At 43.2% G+C, this 21,369-nt stretch overlaps 1 protein-coding gene across 5 annotated transcripts in view; it reads left to right on the top strand.

Annotated features, from left to right (window-relative positions):
- Positions 1 to 21,104, top strand: part of phldb2b (pleckstrin homology-like domain, family B, member 2b) — a 39,871-nt gene extending 18,767 nt beyond the window's left edge. For 3 of the 5 annotated variants that reach the window (XM_035619361.2, XM_035619364.2, XM_035619365.2), the window contains 18 exons: positions 493 to 677; positions 1,026 to 2,249; positions 4,799 to 5,185; positions 6,336 to 6,497; positions 6,683 to 6,820; positions 9,162 to 9,290; positions 10,332 to 10,487; positions 11,068 to 11,178; positions 11,307 to 11,381; positions 12,174 to 12,320; positions 13,531 to 13,674; positions 13,761 to 13,860; positions 14,997 to 15,147; positions 17,147 to 17,237; positions 17,335 to 17,481; positions 17,955 to 18,174; positions 18,898 to 18,983; positions 19,118 to 21,104. In XM_035619361.2, coding sequence (XP_035475254.2) covers positions 493 to 677; positions 1,026 to 2,249; positions 4,799 to 5,185; positions 6,336 to 6,497; positions 6,683 to 6,820; positions 9,162 to 9,290; positions 10,332 to 10,487; positions 11,068 to 11,178; positions 11,307 to 11,381; positions 12,174 to 12,320; positions 13,531 to 13,674; positions 13,761 to 13,860; positions 14,997 to 15,147; positions 17,147 to 17,237; positions 17,335 to 17,481; positions 17,955 to 18,174; positions 18,898 to 18,983; positions 19,118 to 19,258 — 3,794 coding nt within the window. In that variant the 3' untranslated portion in view covers positions 19,259 to 21,104. The remainder of the gene's footprint in view (positions 1 to 492; positions 678 to 1,025; positions 2,250 to 4,798; positions 5,186 to 6,335; positions 6,498 to 6,682; positions 6,821 to 9,161; positions 9,291 to 10,331; positions 10,488 to 11,067; positions 11,179 to 11,306; positions 11,382 to 12,173; positions 12,321 to 13,530; positions 13,675 to 13,760; positions 13,861 to 14,996; positions 15,148 to 17,146; positions 17,238 to 17,334; positions 17,482 to 17,954; positions 18,175 to 18,897; positions 18,984 to 19,117) is intronic. The other 2 variants (XM_035619362.2, XM_035619363.2) reach the window with 2 other exon arrangements.
- The last annotated feature ends 265 nt before the right edge of the window (positions 21,105 to 21,369 follow it).

Genomic DNA, 21,369 nt, shown 5'->3' with positions numbered 1-21,369 from the left:
GTGTGTGTGTTGATTCCTATTCTGGGGGAGCTGCTGCCAGTTGTGGATTGTTTGGGTTGGGTTGGTTCTGCCAAGGGCCCCAGTTATGAATAGCTGCAGCGCCAGGTATACACACACACGTACACACACACACACACAAGATCTCTCTTTTTTTCTCTTCTTCCTACCACCATTTATGGGTCTTTTGCCCTTCCCTCATTTTCTGTTTTTTCCCCCTCTCAAATTTACTCAGATTTACCAGAACGAAAATATTCTGTCCATCTTTTTCTTTCTACATCGGTATGACTTATCCCGGTCATACCGTTTTTTTTGTTGTGTTACACCTGCCCTATCATTTTTCTTTGTCTGTTAGACAAAATCTTCTCTCATAGTTCCTCTTTGTTTCCTCATCCCTTTTCCCTAACTCATGAATGTTCACCTGTATCTGTGTGTCTGCGTGCTCCTACGTTCTCCATTGATTTCCTTTTCCTTTTCATCTCTCCCTACCGATAGACTACTTGAAGTTCAGCAGTGACTACAGCTATGCGGTGGTGGGGGGCACCAGCAGTGCCCGGGGCATGCGGTCAGCCTCCGAACTCCGGGACTTGATGGACACCCTGCAGCGCAAGAAGGTCGCCCTGGAGAACAGCCTGAGAGCCAACGGGAATGCTAACCCCTCTTACTTCAGCGTGACACAGGTCAGCCATCATTTAGCTCCACTGCCGGTTTTATTATCTGGCTTTCTACAACAGGGCTTGGGGAAGTCCTTGCAGTTACCCTGGATGTTTGTCTGGGGCTAAACACGGCTAACCAGGGTTCAACCATTATCCTGGGCTGTGCTCGAGTGTTCAACTGGCAACAAAAGTTTTAGTCGTTAACTTCGATCGACTAAGGCTGCACCCCTATCTGCTGTGTATTTCTGTCTGTTCATCTACTTCTGTCATATTTAAAGTATACTTCACATGCGTCAGATATTACAGTAAGACTGCATTATTTCTTGTATTTCTAACTGGAATCTGTTTTTTTATCTTTTCCGTGTGTCTCAGTCTCCCCCCACGACACCCATCACTAGTCCTGCCACATCCTCATCAGCGTGTCAGGAACAGTCGAGGCGATTCTATGGCTCGGATCGTCCACCCATGTCTTTGAAATCGGGCCCTCCTATTTCCCCTGGACGTCGATCCGACCCTTCCTCTTACCTGACCTCCCGCTCCTCAGTTGGCCGCAACCAGGACAACTTCAGCTTTAGCGATAACCGGCGACTGCAGAACCAGAGCTCCTCTCCTTTACTGTCCACGTGGAACGGTGGAGGCTCTTCATCTTCTGTTGCTGGTACAGAAAGCTCCCTCCTCTCTCATCCCCCCTCCTCCTCGTCCCGCACCCCATCGTCAGGAGGCGCAGTCAGCATGCCCTCGAGCCCCCGCCTTGGACGTCGTAGCTGTGGGAACCAGGAGCCATCACCCAGCAGTCGACCGAGGAAATACTCAACGGGCTCGATGAGTGGGATGTTGGGAGGAGGGTACAGCCGCTCCCTGCCACGCCTCTGCCCCTCGCCATCTCCTCACGACAACAATAGGGGGCTGACCTTGTCAACGCTGCCCCCCCGGCGATCCGATATATCCGGGAGTCACAAATTTAGCAGAGACTATTACAACAACAGCCAGGATGCCAACCACAACTCTTACATCTCTCCGTTGCAGGCCTGCAACAGGAATCAAATCCAGGCTACAACTCAGGGAGAAGGCGTTGTGTCTATATCCCTCTCCTCCACTAAGAACTTGCCTTCTCCCACCCCCTCCATCTCCTCCACAACAACCCCACCTGATGTGACCCTCCCATCCAGAGCAGGGGGCTCCTCTTCCCCACGTGTGGCCAAAAAACTCAGCCTGACTTCCACTAGCTCAGTGGGCACCATCAGCCCCACGACCTCCATCCCTCTAGACACAGAACGGTGTGCCAGCAATGGAGTCGCTCACGGAATGGAGCTGACTTTGGTGGAAAAGGAGAGGCGAGGGGTAGATCTCGACCTCACCGGTGCCGCGGGGCTGGGTCTCGGAGAGAGGAGGTCATCATTTGGGAAGGCAGGGCTGGAACCTCGGATGGGGTTTGGCGAGAGGAGGTCATCTTTTGGAAAGGCGGGGGTGACCCCACCAGGGGGCTTCAGGGAAAGACGGGGGAGTATCAGCTCACTGAGTGGGAAGGAAGAACTGACTGACTACCACCATCGGCAAAAGGAGGAAAGACTACGCGAGCAAGAGGTGGAGCGACTGGTGAGTTGGAGTGTGTGTTTGCTTTTCTCCATTTTCACAGAGGACACCATACTTTCCTCCTGTCTTCCAGTAGACTGACACACAGGTGAACAGGTTTGCTCCTGATGAGATTAATGAAAGAAGATGGCCATACATGTTTTGTTTTGCAGTGGAATATTGTGATTGCAGGCTTACGTAAAAGACATACAAGACGAGGAATGCGCTTTTGGAATTCCTCCCTCCATCACTGACCTCCTTCTTGTCCTCTCGAACGCACTCTCCCAGGGAGCTTAACACACAACCACACACACACTCGCCCGCACGCACACAAAGTGAGGTTTACCGCTCACATAGATGCCTCTGGTAGTCGACCGATTCCAACAGGACTATTCTTAACCCCATGCTTGGAATTGTGTGTGTGTTTATATCAATCGTCTAGAAAACCGCCCAGTGTGGTTCGGTCCACTGAAGAGCCACAGAACACATCAGTCAGATGTCGGTTTGAGAGGCCGGAGGAGATTAGAGAGCAGAGTTATGGTAGCAGGTGGATAAACATACAGATGCTCAACATACTGTATAATGACAAGTGGACTCATGGTCCGGCCCCCCCCCCGTCTCTTTCTGTGCGAAAGAGAGGCGCATAGCTGAAAAATAGTTTTCTGGATGCTGTACAAACCACACTGCCACACAAACTTCACAGTGGCTTACAGCTAGCCTCGACCAACTGTAAATTTTAGTCGTGATGTCAAGATGGAATATTGTAAACCTGCCTCTCCTGCTCTGATCAGAGAGCCATTTGCATCATTATTGAACATTTATTTTTCAACCCACAATGTTACATTTTATTTCACAGACAATTTTCTTTCAAGTCTGTGCCCCGATGTAAAAGAAGACAACCTCTCGTGAGGCACATTTACTTTGAATGTGTTTTTTCAAAAGTACGTTCTAAATATCTTCATAGTTAAAAAAAAAAAGAAGAAAAAAAAGTGCTTTTAGCAGTTCTGAACACATATGGACTGGGGTGTTGAGCAGCATCTCTGAGGCTAATTCTCTAGCCGTCTCTGCCCTCTAGTGGCAGTGAAGGAAACCTGCAGGGAAACACAAAATAGGTAGTCGACTGCTTTACCAATTGGGCTATTTACAATGTACAGAGTTCTGGTTTAGTGTCAGTGAATGTGTTCCACTGGTCCATATCTATGAGTTAGCATTTAGCCAGCTTGTAAACGGCCATCAAAAGTGACTGGTGTTGTCTCATTTTACCTGAAAAGCAGTTTCTCATCTTGTCCACTGTGTGTCACCGACACACAGTGGACAAGATGTTTCCCTACGTGTCTTTCTTCCTCCGTCACATTTTGTCCTCGCATCCATCTTTTTTTTTATAGCAGGCTCTGCCCTTGTTCTCTCTTCCCTCTCCATCTGTCCTGCTCTTGTTGACAGCTGATTACTATAACGGCTCCACAGAGGCTTGTGGCCATTAGGGTGGAGCGAGGCGACAAACTGACACTGGCTCGTTTCGTCTCAGCTCCCGGTACACATCAGACACACACATTGTTGAACAGTATTGTATTTTCATATTTAATTTCTAATATAATGGGGTTAATAACAATACATATATACATATATATATATATATATATATATATATATATATATTGTATGTGTAGTGCTGTACTGCTTTTCCTGAAGAGTATATCTTTTTTTAGCCTCTCTAAACTAGCAGATGACTGTACCAAGACTTTCACTGTCCAAACTTCACCTGGTTCAGATTCCTTTTCAAAGTGCAATTCCCTGAAAAGTGTCTTGTTTCCTCGGTGGCAATACACGGACACAGACACATTCCGATGTCGGGAGTCATGGCTTGTTCTCGTGTACCCTTTCCGATCATAGTTGACAGCTGTCCACCTCCTCATTAGCTCACTGGTTCTCTCTCACTCGCTCACACCCACCCCGCAGTTCTACGTTACCTTTTTTTTTAGTCTCCACCTTTCCCGCTCTGTCACAGGCCTACTCACTGTGTGGCTTCTTCCAACCAGAGAAGTTACTGCTGAACCTATAGGACGGGATTTTGACTCCCTGCAGCCTCCGTAACTCCCACATACTGATTCATTTGCGCAGGGGAAAGGGGGAACTTCTTGCTTCAGGACTTCCCAGTGAGAGGAACTAGACTTTCTCGAGAATACAAATGATATACTTAAGTACAGTTATTCAAATGTCATACAAGAAAAGAAAATGCTGAATGTATTTTGGACTAGACGAGGACAGACAAGATGGACTGGTTTCTGTGATGCTTCCTCAGGTAACCTGAGCATTGGAATCTTGATTTTATGATCGCAAGTAAAGTCAAAATAGGGCAAAATGTAATGTAATGGATTGCTCTGTTTTATGTCACCTTGTAATTTATTATTATATATTATTATTAGTTGTACACATTCAGCAACCCTACAGGGCACCCTGACAGAAACACTCAAGATATTCTTGACAATATAATAGAGAACAAATATTAATATGAGTTGCCACTACTACATTTGCATATAATGTTGCTTGTGCTTATTTTTGTGTGTTTATATCAGGAGCGACAGCGGCTCGAGACCATATTGTCCCTGTGTTCGGAGCTCGGCCAGGCTGACGGCGATGGAGGCGTCATGACCACAAGTCCCACTTCAGCTGTGGCGGATCTCCAAAAGATCAACCAGGAGCTGGAGAAACTCCAACTGAACGATGACGACGACGACGACGACGACACTCCCTCTGTCTTTTCTGACTTTTCCGCTGTCATTGAGACCAACGGGAATGGACACATGACCTCCCCCGGATCAGAGAACGGTTACTATGACGACGATCTGCAGCTACGACAGAGGCGCAGAAGCGGTCACCGAGACAACAGGGCAGAATCGCCCACTGTCAGTTTGCGAAGCTTTGCCCCCTCGCCTTCCCCACGTACACAGAGGACCAATGAGGTACAAGACAACGGACGTCTATTTGGATGCTAATTAGAATGTACATGTCTTCTTTTTGTGAATACAAAAATGCTCCACATGAACACATGGAGAACTCCGATTAATATCACATCTTTCAGTCCTGCATTGAATAGGGGAATGATACCTAAATTAATTCTGCCACATAAGCCATTAAACGTACAGAATCCTATTTATTGCACAGAAACCGTCATCAATAACCTTTCATACCAGTGTCATGATATCTTATGACCCTCTGCCTGAGCATTTGTAGCTTTTCTGTGTCATTCTGTGGTGAAGCAGTAATGTGTTTGAAAACGCAGCTGCACTTTTGAATCTCTGCGAGCACTGACGACGAGAGATCATTTTGTAATCGGCTTTATATGAAATCCACAATCGGGCATCATACGTCATCTCCTGCGTGAAAGGAGTGCGAGACGGCGAGAGCAGCTCCGTTGACTTTTGTCAGTGTCTTTAAAGATTAATTAAGATTAATTGTGAGAAAGTGTCTGTGCAACCTGTTCTTTCTGGAAAGGATAGGGGGGACAAGGATCACTCCCCTTAAGACTTGGAAAGTCTGACACATACTTCACGTGCAGAGATGGGAGATATTTACAGGGCATTTATTAGATTAGAGCAGGCCAAGTGTTACCACTTAAAAGTGTGTGTGTGTGTGTGTGTGTGTGTGTGTGTGTGTGTGTGTGTTTACTGTAAATCATAAATATTGATATAATTATGAATACTGTTGGTACTACCAAAGAGGTTATGTGGTTTGGTTTGCTTGTTTGTTTGGAGGATTACTAAAAAAGTTACGGATGGATTTGCATGAAAATGTTATCAGTCATATCTCTCGGCCATGGCAACAGGTGATGAATTGTGGGAGGGCTCCAGATCTGGATCAGAATACAGAGTTTTCCAGGAAAGATTTTGACATTACAAGGTCATTGAGTCATATCTTTAAAAATACATAACATTTTTAAAATATGTAGGTCAGACAGAGATGGGACTGCAAGAGTTCTCTTGTTGAAATTCAGTGGTGTCCGTGATTATAATCACAACAAATAACCCTGAATCCCCAATTACTGGTTCTGATAAAGTTATGAACACGTATTTATTACGGTAAAATCGGTGACTCTGTCTGCGATGCCGTCAGGCTCTGGAGGATGCAGCTCGCCGCAGCCGACAGGACACGAGGCCTTCAGAGGAGGAAGTGAGGCAAGTGAAGGAGGAGAGGAGCCAGGTGCTGAACCACATGGAGGAGCTGGAGAAAAAAATCAAAGAGCTGGACAACCAAATGGAGGAATCGGCCCGCGAGGTAGAGTGAGAGCACATGGACGGACAGTGATATCCATCATAATAATTCACTATGTTTAATGTTAGGTCTTCTTTTCATGAAGAAATGGAAAGTTCTGCTTGTTTTAAAGTGGTGTCTTAATAGGTTTTGATAAAAGTTAGAATGAACTGGCACTCTGCTTCAGCTCTGGTGCGTGTTTGTCCCAGGTGGAGGTTGAACGAGCTCTGGTGGAGGCTGAGCAGGAGTCGGAGTCTGCGGCTCTCCAGCAGGAAAAATATGCCCTGGAATCACTTCACAACAAGATCGCTGACCTGGAGACCAAGTCCCAACAAGAAAAGGACAAGGTATTTAACAGGCTACACTTGGTTGTTTTACCGTGAGAGTGAGTGAGTGGGGGTAATGGATGACACACAGAGACCAAGAGCCTGTTAACACACTGGTGGATCAAACGATGAGAGGACACTTGAAATGCAGAGAGGCTTGATCCACAGACTACGGCATTTGATGATACACCTTCTACCAATTATGTGAATTTCTTTTCTGACTCGCTGGTAAGTGGTATTAGTATTGGTCAGAGGGGAGAAATGTACTGTAACTAATGAGAGAAAGTGTTTAATAACCCTTCTTAACAAATCATCATCCAACATGTCAGACAAACATGGGTTTTAACCAGCAGCGCGCATATCCCTTGCCAAGGTGTATGCGTGTTTGTGCGACTCAGAGACTCTCCAATATTCAGCGGTCATGTGACTGTGTGATAGGTGTTAATCCTCCTCATGCCGTCTCAGGTCCAAATATATAGGTGTTAATGCCGTGCAGGGTATAGCGGCCACCTAGTGATCCCATCTTACACACACTGCGGTGGTGGAACTGTACACTGTGTGTGTGTGTGTGTGTGTGTGTGTGTGTGTGTGTGTGTGTGTGTGTGTGTGTGTGTGTGTGTGTGTGTGTGTGTGTGTGTGTGTGTGTGTGTGTGTGTGTGTGTGTGTGTGTGTGTGTGTGTGTGTGTGTGTGTGTGTGTGTGTGTCCGTCTACATTTAAAGTGACTTATTGTGTTGTAGATTAAATTGTAAATTGATAATATTGCCATCTTCTGCTCTTCAGTGTAGACTCAGTAACCCATAACGATCCATGTGTGACAAATTTAATTGATTAGACATAGTTTACAAAGTTTCATGCTCGTGTATATAAGGTTACGCTGCGTGTCAGGACAAAACCTAAGCCATGGAATCGAAGGAAATCTCTGGAGACCAATAGAAGTTTGGCAAGGCATACATCGGGACGAGCGTATAAAACAAATTCTAAAGCCTCCAGTGTTCACAGAGACACAGTGGCCTGAGTAATTGAGAAAAGTTAGCCATTAAGGCAAACTAATGTAACCCAGCAAGAAGGACTTTGGTCAGAGAGGCGACCAGGGGCCCAACTGTAGCTTCAGAAGTACTCTGCAGAGGTGGATTATTTCCGAGAGCGACAACCATTTTAGCAGCACTCTTATCATTTATGGATTAGTGGCCGGGCGGAAGTCATTTACAGTTAAATCTACACCAAAAAAAAGTGAAGGAGTTTAATTCTTGATGACGCCACTGCAACTTGAAAGTAATTATAAGTAACAATTGTTGATTGGAGCCAGGGTAAAAAAAAAAAAGACCGGCAGCAGATTGGCTGTTCTTCTGTCTTTTGACCTGTTATATGGAATATTTATATTGAAACTATTACATTTACATTGGAATGATGAGTGACCTCAAGTTATCCTGATCACAAAAGTACATTATCCTTACAAAACACATTTGTTAACAATTTATTTGAAAATGAGAGATTTCAGTGTTTGAAAAATCGAAAACATTTCTAAAAACATGTTTTCACTCTGTCTTCATTGAGTCAGTTGGTAACCCATACGATGACAATTATGAGTTATTTTTTGGCAGTGCCATGTTTAATGGGTAAATATGAGTGTGAAACAAAGGGGTCTGAATTCTTCCCGAGGCCTGTGTGTGCGTGCAAGCTTTGATTTGGCACCGGGACGTTCTCCTCTGTTGGACTGAGTCCACCTCCCGACTCTGAAGTTTCCATGCACCCCACAGTTGGTAGATAGAGTCTAATGGTAAAACCCCATTGCGATACTGAGGGAAAGAGAGACAGATGATAGACAAACGTTTTCCTGACTGCTCAAAACTTCGGATTCAGAGTAGGTGAAGTTGAGTGCTTGTAAAAGACTGTGTGCGTGTGTGTGTGTGTGCGTGTGCGTGTGTTATTTATAGCGAGGACCATTAATGTGTTGGTTAACCCTCTGCTGAGACGTTCCATTTGTCGCTCCTCTCCTTTCTCACCCATCAGTCCTCACCCATCGGCCATTTCCATCCAAACAAACCGAGGGAAAAACTTTGCAAACCATCTCCCCGCCTTTTTAATCTCCTCCCCACTCCATTTTAGTAGATAATTTTTTCCTCCAGCTTTGCCTCCCTCCCCTCCCTCTAGCCTAATGTTGCTGACCTGGTCGCTGTAGTAATTAACCGTGGCTCCCTCGTCCAACTAACGCTGCCATCCTCTCTTTGTCCTGCGTGTGTGTTTGTGTGTGTGTGTGTGCGCGTGTGTCTTTGTATTTAAATTTACACAAAAACATGTACATGGTACATGTGGCCGTTGTGCGTGTGCGTCCACGTGTGTGTGTTCATGTGTGTATGCCAGGCGTGTGAGTTGCTGCAGGCAGAAAGGGGCAGAGTAGAGAGGTTGGCTCAGATTGTGTGTGAGCAGCGCTCCCAGCTGGACAGCTGCCCTGAGGCCACCAAGGAGCCCCTGCAGGAGCAGCTAGCCAGGGTCAGTACACACTCGACACCTCACGCACGCATGCACAGGAAGATACAGCGCGGTCCAAAAGTCTCAGAGCACTTTCCCAATCGAGTGAATAGGATTGGGAGAGTGAATCTCCGACTTTTGTGTGTGAAGACCTATCGATCCATGCAAGCAAAACATAACGCGCAGGTAAGCGTACAGGCAGGAATACTCAACTGAAGTGGGAAATGAGGCAGCTGTGCACGCATACACTGATAGCAGACAACCAGAACAAACGTAGATATTTGTGCACAGATATATGTATATTTACACTCAAACATACAACACACTGTATACGTACAGGTGTTCAGATGAATAGAGAGTTGTCTGATGCTTGCATACTTGAACACACGTTTTCTTGCCTCGGCTAACTTGCTCTCCCCGCAACCCTTCTCTTAACTGGTTCCTGTTCTCTTCTCACCGTCTAACTGGTTAGGTTTCTATGTCTGCACATATTTCCCCAGAAAGGGTTTATCTCGAAAGAGTATAAGGTATCTCAAGCGATGGGCTTTAATACCTGTTTGGCACTGACAGTAACACACACTGACAGATAACAGATTTTCTCCAAGAGACAGCACTCTTCAACTATCTGCATTTTGGGGAAATGCTTGCAGTATGTTACATGTTGCACAAACTGTCACATAGACACTGTAAAGCACTGGTTATGTTTTGGTGTAGTAGTCTGCATGACATCAGGCGCCTGTGCGTCTGGTTTGTTTTGTGTGGAAGGGAAGGTGTTTGTCAATACGTGATTGCTCCTCTATTTATGTTTTTTTCTCAAAGCAGTGGGGAAACATGTAATTCATCTAAAATAAATATAACCAAAATAAAAAGATTTATATATCACACTGTAGTACAAAAAAGTAGCCAATTTCTAATTAAAAGAAGAGCTTCAGGCATTTTTGGCTGAAGTTATTGATCACAAACTGTACTATAGAAGTGTGTGTGGTTATGTTTGACCTGTAAACATGCTTTTCCTTTGATTTGCATGTTTACCTGTGCATTATTTATTGGTGTGTCTGTCAGGACTGTGAGGTGCTTGAGGCGGAGACGAAGCGTTTTGAGGACCTGGAGTTTCAGCAGCTGGAGCGGGAGAGCAGGCAGGACGAGGAGAAGGAAACGCACACGCAGCAACTCCTGCGGGATATTGCAGATTACCAGCGCAGCACAGTCACCCGCAAGGTAACTGCGGCAAAAAACTGTACACAGTACATTATCACAGCGTTATATTCTGATTTAAAATCCACGGTATTTCAATGTACTGTATATGCTGCCTTTTTTAATTTTACGTGGAGGCACTGGTTTATGTAGATACACCATTTTTGAACAACTACTTTTGTACAACTTCTTTTAATTAATTAATTTTTTTAACAACATTTAGACAGGATGGTGGAGTGTAGTATAGTTTAGATTTGTTATATTGATTATAAATGGTAAAATTGATAAAATGAAATGATCAGTAGTAGTTCAATAGTTATGTGATGTTTAATAAAATATGTGCTGTTTCATATGTATTCCTGTAAACTTTTGTTTTGTTATGTATGTGATATATGTATACAATTAACTAGTTACTATTTGTTAATTGTATATTTCTATCAGTTTTATTTTTCTTTAAATGTAAAACACAAATGTGAATATCCTTATTTGTAAGTAAATTAATTTTGTTTTAAAGTTGAATCTGTTTAGCTAGTGTTAGTGTCATGCTCAATAAATGAGCTAGAAATATGTAATGAGCTTTTTTCCTCCTTTTTGAAAACCCCAGGAGCGACTGTTGACGCTGAAGAAGCAGGCAGCACAAATTACCCAGCAGGCTCAGCGGGAGAAGGAGAGCTTCTTGAAGGAGAGGAGCAACCTTGAATCAATGCTGCAAAGGGTACAAGGATAACAATGTCTGCATGTGATGTGACCTTCTGTGCTTCTGTATGCATAATCCTAATAGCCAACCAACGGCGAGAGGTACATTTTGTTTTCAATAATGTTTTGCATTCCCTTTTCTGTTAGGAAAAAGAAAACCTTGCCACACTTGAAGGAAAACATGCCGACCTCACTGGTAGTCGGGGTTTCACACTAAGAGAGGTGAGGTTTATTTGACAGCTGCCAGACAAGAAATGAGAACTATGCTCCCCCTTGAATGGACAGGACACTCCATTATTTTCAATGGACTTTCCTTCTGCCTCTCTGAGTGATGTGTGTCAGTCTTTTAGCAACTTGCCATGATGGCACCTCGGCCACAATCACTTGTCTCTCCCAACCACCGAATGAGGGTGCGGTCATCTCATTCCTCTTCCTCTCTATTTTTCCGCAAGAATCCTATGCTACTTTTTGTCTGTTTGAAACATCCTTAAATTTAGGCCTGCCATCCAGTTACTCACAGAATTAACTCTCTAAAAAAATATTTGGATTTAAGTCAATTTAACGGAAACAGATCCATTAAAATTTGCCTGGATCGGGACAGATCCTGATCCTTATCGTCTTGGGACATCTCCACTTCCAATCCTTTTGTTCCTCGCCTCCTTTTGGTTTCTTCTTACAACTACCAGTCCATGTTTTACAGAGAGTGAAAGTTACAGGACTTATTAAATCATAATAATTCAATGCACAGCATTTACTCACACATTAATCCTTAGGAAACCTTGTAAGAATGTTTTTTGACTTGCGTATTCCCCTCAGTCCTTGTTAACAGTACTTTGTCTAAGAAACTAAATAACTGGACCTTTTGCGGTATATTTTGCCTTGAAACTAAAATTGCCACAAAAGTCTGCATCATTCCAACAACCAATTTGCAATAACATATTAATATGGCCAACTCACTTCGTGCTATGCCTCACCCCTTTTTCTCTCCTCCGTTTCTCTATTTATACTTTCCAGGGCTATGTCACAGTCAGTGAAATCAATGAGCTTTACTCACAGTTTAGGGGGGACCCTAAACACACCCCTGCTCTGGCCAATGCCTCCCTTGACTCCGTGGCAAACCCCTCCCCTGGCGACGACGCCCCTAAACCACCAGAGGACGAGGTGTGTGTAGTGGTGCAAAGGGCTTGCGCGTGTTGTTAATTGCAGAGACGCAGATTATGCAAAGTGTGTATGTATGTATGAAAATGTTCTTTTCCCTTAATTTCCCTCCCTCTTTTGTACTATCTCAGTTTTCTGACCTGTTCCTCTCTTCTTTCCGAAGCTCTATTATTCTTCCTCACCTGCCGACTGTCACTCCTCTTCCTCCTCCCACTTTAATCCCTGCCCCCTCCCCAAAACGCCCTCTGTGCATTGGCCAGAGAACATGGTGTCATATCGAGACCCCTCTCCCCTCCCTGACTCTCCCCCGCCTCCTCTTCCTGTCAAAAAACACCATCACCATATCGGCCAGGTAAAGTGAACAGGAAACATAGATTATTGTCAATTGCGTGGGTAAATTCAGCCGTAGTGGACAATGGGCCTTTCTCACAGCAGCCATTTTGACACGAAATAGTGGATAAACACAAGTGGTTTAGTTGTCAAAACACTGCTGCTTGGCAACTGCAAACATGGACGCTCATAATAATCATTATATGAATACATATTCATAATAATACTGTTGGTGTTTAGCTGCAGAGGCAAACGATTTAGCAAGCTAGCAGTTGGGGCACAGTGACGGAGGGAAAAGATGTGGTACTGTCAACATTTTCCTCACATATTAATAAAATTGCAGAAAATAAAATAATAACTCTACATAAATTGCAATATATTAACTTCCAACGGAATTGAACTTTCATGGTCTCCACCATTTCTGAAAACGTCAACAAACACGTCACAACTCGTTAACATGAAACAGAAAATTCCGAGGTCGTGAATCCAGCAGTGAAGGCAGCATAAGCTACATAGCCTAAAAGTGAACGTGATTAGTTACACCTTTGTTTACCTACTGTTTCACGTCAAAATGGCTGCTCTGATAAATGTCAATTGCAAGTGCTGGCTTTAAGAATTTAAGTGTGCATTTATGTCCGCCACATGGTCTTATTTTTTTTTTTACGACCACCAAAGTAAGACATTGTACAAGCCACACTTCAGTAGGGACTTTCAGTTACTACACTTACCTTGAAAAAAATGAGGGACCATGTTTAATCACCAAAAATAAGATTGGATCGTATTGATCATTCATCTTAACTAAGGTAAATGTTAATAATTGATAACAAATTAACAGTATACGTCTCTTCCCTCTGCTTTGATGTGTGTCTGTGTGTTTAATCAGCATTTCCGTTTGCTGGAGGAGAGGAGGAGGTCTGACAAAGAGGGCGGGTCTCATCTGAGTGACACATTACCCAGGAAGCGAGTCACTCCCAACATGACCCGCCAGTTCACGTGTGCGACACTCGGACGCAGTTTCCCCACCAAGGTACGCACGCAGAGAAACTTGTGTGTGTGTGTAGAAGTGACACAAATAGATGGAAATGAGTAATTGCTCTTCTTGCTTCTTCATAGTCCCATCAGCCCCTGGTACAGAGCACAAGTTGTGGCAGCATTCTTCCAAGGATTCTCTCATTATCCAGCAAGGAAAATGAATCTCGATCATTGCATAAAGGTGCAGGCTCACACACACACACACACACACACACACACACACACACACACACACACACACATTCAATACTTGTCCATCGCCCATCAGCTTTCACATCCACATCCACACCAAACCAAATCTAGGGTTTTATCACTTATTTGTGTCTCCTCTCAAACAAACAAACACCTCTCTGGGTTGTGACATGGACATATGCCTTATATGGTCACAATAACCCTGTAAGAGGTTTTGTGGGGTGCGGTGCACGTCATTGTGTTTTGTTTATCTGTCGGAGAAGATCGTGGAGGAATGCAAGTGGAGGATGACTGCCCCATCAAGTCATAAAGTGTTGTATACAGCATTGTGTGTATGGTTATTCAATGGAACATTAAGAACATTTTCTCTATCCTGTTTTTGAGTCGTGTCGAGGCGTGTCATGACAACCGATAAAAAGAAATTACTGTAACAAAAAGGACACTTAGAATTTGATACATGTCCACTTCCTGACAAACGACAACCAGCCATTTCCCATTATTAAAAAAATCAACTTAATCATTTAGCCCTCTGTGTATTTGATCTTGGTATTTTTAATAAAAATGTATTTACTTGCTGCTGAGAAGCACCAACCACTTTTAATGTTTTATAGATATCTGTTCAATTGCGTCTCCCCCCCCGACACTGGCATGTGTATTTGGCCCCTCAGTCCCTTTGGTCGCTTGATCTGGCTCATCAGATGGGTGGGTCTGCTGCATGGGGCAGATAGTATCAGATAGTATCAGGTCTTTTGTGTTTCTTCCTGTACCCAGAGGCCAAGTTAGTCTCTTTTCTACGCTGTAATTTTGTCATTATTCCTCGTTCTAGTTCCGAAGGATGTCTCGTTTTCTCTCCGGACATCTTTGGACTGTAGAAAATTACACTTAGGAGTCGTTTGTACTTTGTTGGCTCTACTATTTGGTCATAAGAGGAGTTACATTATTAGGGGTTTCACAGTGGCGGGACATTGTGATCCAAAATTGAAGCTGGCTGGACAAACCGTTGTCCCAGAGGATGAGGCACTAACGGGTACAATACACGTGTGCATGAGCACATGAGAATAGTAACTAATGCTAGTTGTTACTGAACTCGTTTTCCTCTCTTTTTCTGTGTGTTTGTGTTTCCAGGTCAGCCCGGCTCTCGAGCAGCCTCCCAGACCAACGTCTACCTCGATGCCTTTGGCTACCGTGACAACCAAGCCTTTGACACAATGAGTGTGGATAGCACCGACTCCATTGAAACCAGCATCTCCGCTTGCTCTCCTGACAATGTCTCCAGGTTAGTGTCACTGACGTGTGTTGCGCGGTTTCTCACACGTTTTACTGTGGATACTAATAGAAGTAACAGAAACAATAAAGAAACGTGCCGTCAATGCTGCTTCGGATTGATTTCAAATGAGAGCGGCGAGAAAACCGACACACCGAGAAAGAATGACAAAAAGGTGGAAATATAACAAGAGACAGACAGAAAATTGAAGAGACAAAAATGTCCCTTTGTGTTCTTGATATGAAACAGCGACTCAAAGAGAGGGGGTGGCTACAAAGAACAGGAAGGAAAAGTGAGTGGAAAGTGAGTTAATGTAAAAAGTGTGTGGAGAGGTCTCCCGCCTTTCATGGTCCCTCCTAGGATTTGTAGAACTCTGTGTGTTATGAGTTCAGGGGAGCTCTTGATTAGTGCTCTTGGGGGTCAGGTTACAGGAGACAGAAAACATGTGTGTGTGTGTGTGTGTGTGTGTGTGTGTGTGTGTGGTCAGTCAATCCCCTCAGGTTCAGATGAACTGAGAGAAGTATACAGTATGAGTATGGAGGTACATTTGGGGTTCCGGCCCGTCTGGACTAAAGCCATGTGTGCTTGTTTTCCCTCTCTCACTGCTATACAGTGGTTGCATCCGTCTTTTGTCTCCCCTTCTCCTGTTTCTCTCGATGGTATGGTCTCGTTTCTGCACATAGATTTTGCAAAGTCCTAACTCAAACCATTTGCAGATTGATCTCTGCCTCTGTGATCCTCTGCGTGGCTCCGGATGGACTGTGTTGGGCCGGCCTACATTGGATTGCAGGATGTGTGGTAGAACCTGGATTAATGCCGGACAAAAAAGTAGATTTATGATTGACGTGGATTTTTTGTCGCCTTGTCAGTGATGTGTCCCCTTTTGTGGAGATTCAAGTGTTGGAGCAAGACAAAGTTAATCTCAAGTAATCCAGATACTTGAACAAATAGATTTGAACTGGAGCTATTGTCTACAATGACTATGAGTGCGGTTCCCTCTCATCGACGGAGGTAAGAGAAGGGGAATGGGAGGAAGAGGAAAGGATGGAGTAAGGGTGGATTGATGTTTGTGTAAGTAATGACAGGAAAGCAGGTTGTGTAACAGAAGATTAGGTGAAGCCTAAATGCTAAAAAGTCGAGTAAGTCAAGTCTGTCCATTATAATTAAATTAGATGCTGGCCCAAGTTGTTTTCATAATAAATGTGAATAATAATGAACATGTTAACTCACTGTACATGCATTTAACAGTCAACAGACTAACAGGACGCCCCAAATTCAATACTACGTAATTGGTGGAGTTCAGTAGAGCCTGACGTACTGATGCGATTGTTGGCTGATAAAAATCAGCCAACATGAGCCTTTCACAGACATATGTTTATATGTAAACAATGAATGAAAAATTATTTATTTTCTGAATTTCGGTTTCATACAATTGTCTTTTTGTTTGTTTTCATTTATGTATACGTATTTATAATAATGTTTGTGGTTATACTGTAGAATATCAGGCCTCAATTAGATTTCTTTATTCACTCCCCCTAATATTGCTGTTGGCACCACAAATCAGTCAGGCTCTGGTGTTCAGTACAGCAGAATGCCGAGTGAAATTGTCCAAACTGACTATAGAAAGCATTTTTTCTTTTCTTCTTACAAAATCCCCTTTCTCTTTTTTCATTCTCTTGGTCTCTCCTCCCTCTCTCTCTCTGCCTGATTTCTTTTTTTAGAATAGTTTGTTTAGAGTGCAGCGTCTTCCAATTTGCTTGACTATGCAGTGATATCATCACATTTTCTTTTTGGTCCAGATAAGAGAGAGCTTGTGCGGGAAAGAAAAGTACTGTTTAACTGTCCCGTTCGCTGCAGGCGGAGCTGCTTTAATTCATTACCTCGGCAGCCTCGTGACATTTTTAATGTGACGGAAATTTAAGGTTCAACGTAAAACGTTGGTTTGGTGTTTGCTTTTCGCTGCCAAGTGGTTGAAAAAATGATGTGTGTTGTATGCGTTTGTGTGCTGCAGTGCCAGTACATCGAATGTGGCCAAGCTGGAGGAGATGGAGCGCCTGCTGAGAGAGGCTCAGGCAGAGAAGAACCGCCTTCTCGAACACAAGGTCACTACAAGACAATTTTTTCCTGCAAAATAATGTTGCCTAATTTTTCCACCAACGAACGCGACTTTAACTGGCCTGTGATTGAATTATTCTCCAGGAGCAAGAGATGGAAATGCGAAAGCAGGCGCTGGATGAGGAAAAGAGACGAAGGGAGGATCTGGAGAAGAGGCTACAGGAGGAGACGAGCCGACGGCAAAAACTCATCGACCGTGAGGTGAAACTGCGAGAGAAACAAAGGGCACAGGTAAGAAAGACAAACAGGGCAGGATCATAAAGGACTGTGCTCCTCCCGTAAATGTTGGTTAATCACTGTGGAGTAGCGACAGGGTTTGTTCTTGAGTGATTATAGTTTGGTACAGCAGGGTTTTTAATTACCCGTAGACTCGCATTACAAAATGTATGACCCTGATTGCAACCAGTGAAGTGTTAACAGTGTCAACAGTCAGAGATTTGTTTTCCTGACCTCTATTTTTTAGCATCATTTGGAACTTGATGTTACCAATTAATCTTTTGCGTTTTAGATCAAATAGTCCATCTTGTTTCTTGTATATTCTGTTTTCGAATCAGTTCCATGCTGACAGTTCTTTAGTATAAGCCTCGTCCATTCACTTTTGCCTGGACTGTCAACTGCTGGTGGCAGAAGACAATATTACACTTCAATCTATCTTACATACATCAATGGATTTCCTCTCCTTTTGCCCTCACTCCTTCGTCCAGTCCCGGCCGTTGACTCGGTACTTGCCAGTGAGAAAGGACGACTTTGACCTGCGCTCTCACATTGAGTCGGCAGGCCACAGCGCGGACACATGCTTCCACCTGTCCATCTCTGAAAAGACCTGCCGAGGCTACTTGATCAAGATGGGAGGCAAAATCAAAACCTGGAAGAAGCGCTGGTTTGTCTTTGACCGCAACCGACGCACACTGTCCTACTATGCAGGTAGGGACACATTCACATAATATTGATACAAACACAGACACAAAAGAGAAGGTGCACAAAACGTCCACTTACACACTTCTTCCTTGTACTAACCGGAGTGAATCACCCCCTTAGCATGGTGCCCCCATCTGTTGCGTTGTTGGTCATCGCTCCTTACTAAGGCCTTTATTTCCCAGAAACTCAATTTTGCCAGAAAATCAACTCTGTGACCCGTCCTCTTGGTTACAAAATTATTCCATTGCACAATAATTCAGGCCACTGTGCTCCTGGGAACACTCAAAGCTTTATAAAAACTTTTCCCTACCCTTGCCCTGATCTATGGCCTGCCAAGATGTTATCACAGAGGTCTACAGGGAGGTCTTTGGGTGTTGCGTGCGTGCGTGCGTGCGTGCGTGCGTGCGTGCGTGCGTGCGTGCGTGCGTGCGTGCGTGCATGCGTGGCTGATGAAGAAACCAATCTGAGGAGCTCATATACAGACAAAACATCCATTTCATATCAGTCAGGCATATTATCTTATGTTCATTATTAACGTAATCAAATGGGTTTTTGAGTCTAGGTTGATGGACAAAAATGGCAATTTTACCAATCTGAATCGGTCTGGATACTTTTTGAAGCCACTGTGTGTTGAATGTAATTATAGCAATTGTTCATATATATTTTGTACTTTACATGTCATTGTACATTTCATATTTATGCTAATACATACCGTTATATCTCCTGCAGACAAGCATGAAGTCAAGCTGAAAGGAGTCATCTACTTTCAAGCCATTGAAGAAGTGTATTACGATCACTTGAAGAATGCACATAAGGTACTGTATGTGTTCACATCCTGTGCATATAATGTGAATTAATCCAAGAGCGATGCATGCAAATATCTCCCCTCGTGAGAAGTATGATTTATTGTGTTTTTTTACGGTCACACCCTTGTGTCTTCTTCTTTCAGAGTCCAAACCCCTCGCTGACCTTCAGTGTGAAGACTCACGACAGGGTCTACTACATGGTTGCTCCGTCTCCCGAGGCCATGAGGATCTGGATGGATGTAATCGTCACAGGTGCTGAGGGATACACCCAGTTCATGGTGTAGTGAAGGGGTCATGGCGGCGGGATACGCCACGTGCTATGGCTCTTTGTGGCTTTAAAGATTACATTTTCTATACTTCTTTTTTTGTATCCTTGGACTTTTTTAAGCGTCTGGATGTAAATATTGTCTGCATCTATGCTGAAGAACGAACACAGTGTCTGTTGTGTTGAGAGAGCTGCCTTCAGTTAACTCAAGATACAATCTTATGTGGACCGTGCGTGTGAAATAGGCAGATGTATGAGTATAATTTTGACATTGTTAGACAATCAGGTTCTGTCCAAAGGAGGAAATCAAGTTTAGGTGCTATGGTGCAATGCAGTGCCTTGCAGGGGGCTCAGGTCTGTCTCAAGGATTTCCACAAGTGTGACGATAACCCATTTACTCTTTTTGCCAGCATATTATAGAGCTAGTAGCTCTATAATATGTCCATCATCATCATTTACTTCAATCGGGAATATACATAAAAGTGAATCCATAGCTGTGTTAAGAAAGTGCCAAACAAACCTTGAACAAGCTTAACATGTCACGGAATAACTTATATCTTGCGATGGGTTTAATTGCTGTCAGATCATTTCAAATGTGTTGCAATCATTTTTATTTCATTCAACATGTACACAAGAAAAAAATTATGCATATAGATGTCGTAATTGTAGTGACTTTTTCATCTTGATTTAATTATATGCGTCATTACCGTGGCATTCCCAAATTGTAACCGTTTGCGAGGATGTGCCTTCATGCATCATATGATCATGTAACTTCATATTATATACACATCCTAAAGAAGTGCCTTTTTTTCTGTGCATACTTCATGTACATTTCTATTTTCTTTGAGCTGCTAAGCAAACTCCAAGGTGCTTTTCTTATAAAGGGATTGTCACTAACAATCCAAGTCACAGCAGATTTACATTGGGGTATATAATTATACACTTTACACGGTGAGTTACACGGTGAGTCATTTAAGATGGATTATTGTTCTGGGTATGAATAGTGTCACCACAGGCTCAGACATGTAAACTGCTTACACAAAGGTAGCACCACATGACTTTTCATCTTAAAAAGTTAAACCAGCAAGATAAATTATGATTTTGTTTTTTAATAAGGCACAGAGCTGTGATATTTGTACATTTTGTAGTTCTTTTTATAAATAGTTATGACAGTTAGCGACTCAATATCAACTGCAGACTCCGCCTGTTTGTGCCTTTTTATTATCATATTTTGTGTGACATTATGTTTGACATGTGTATTATCTATATTTTTAAGAGTAACATGTATCCATTCACAAAATGCCAAAATGTCGGTGGTGAGAAAAACGTGCAAAATGTAGACATGTGGTCCTGAGTGGTTTGGTGAGAGAGCGCAGACAAAATCGATGGTACAATTCATAGGCATTGAGTAATATAAACAGCCTGATTATTGCGTTGCTTTAATATAGTCAATTTAATGTATTTGTAAACTGACTGATCACTGAAGCTGCTTTTATCATATTCCATACTAAATTGCAAAAATTCAGTCCACTGATGAGTGCGTTCGTCATCTTGCCTCAGTGCGTTGCTTTTTGATTTGTTTTACTGACCAAAGCACATGTTCGTGTGGTGCTGTGTATACAGCATTCAGAAATGATTCCCTTTCACTTTGCAAAAAATGGTCAATTCATTTCCCCCTCCTCCATCTACACACAATACCCCATAGCAAAGCAAAAGCAGAATTCTTTTAATATTTTCAAATTTAGGAAAACGTTTTTTTATATATATATATATAATTGTTGGTCCTACAGTACTGTATTTATGCTAGTACCATTGCATGTATCTTTTTGTATTTCCATATGAATAATAAAATGTATAAGTTTTAATTGTGGTGTTGTCCATTTTGTAAGAATTCTGTTCAGGAGCGCACTCTGGGATCTATGTCTCAATATATACTACAATGCCACTTAAAACTGTTTTGGACAGCACTGTATCATACACAAAAGTCAGTCAACCTTCCATACCAATCAACAAATACCATGATACAACCTTATGCTTCTGCTACCATTTGGAATTTGAAACTGAAATGTAACTTCGCCGTCCCAGGCACACTCATGTCATAGGGCAAAACACAAAAACTCAAAGCTGGGT

This window comes from Scophthalmus maximus, chromosome 21 (assembly GCF_022379125.1).
Source record: "Scophthalmus maximus strain ysfricsl-2021 chromosome 21, ASM2237912v1, whole genome shotgun sequence".
Taxonomy (NCBI): domain Eukaryota; kingdom Metazoa; phylum Chordata; class Actinopteri; order Pleuronectiformes; family Scophthalmidae; genus Scophthalmus; species Scophthalmus maximus.
Note: the sequence above shows the minus strand (reverse complement) of the source record. Positions and strands in the feature narration are given on the sequence as shown.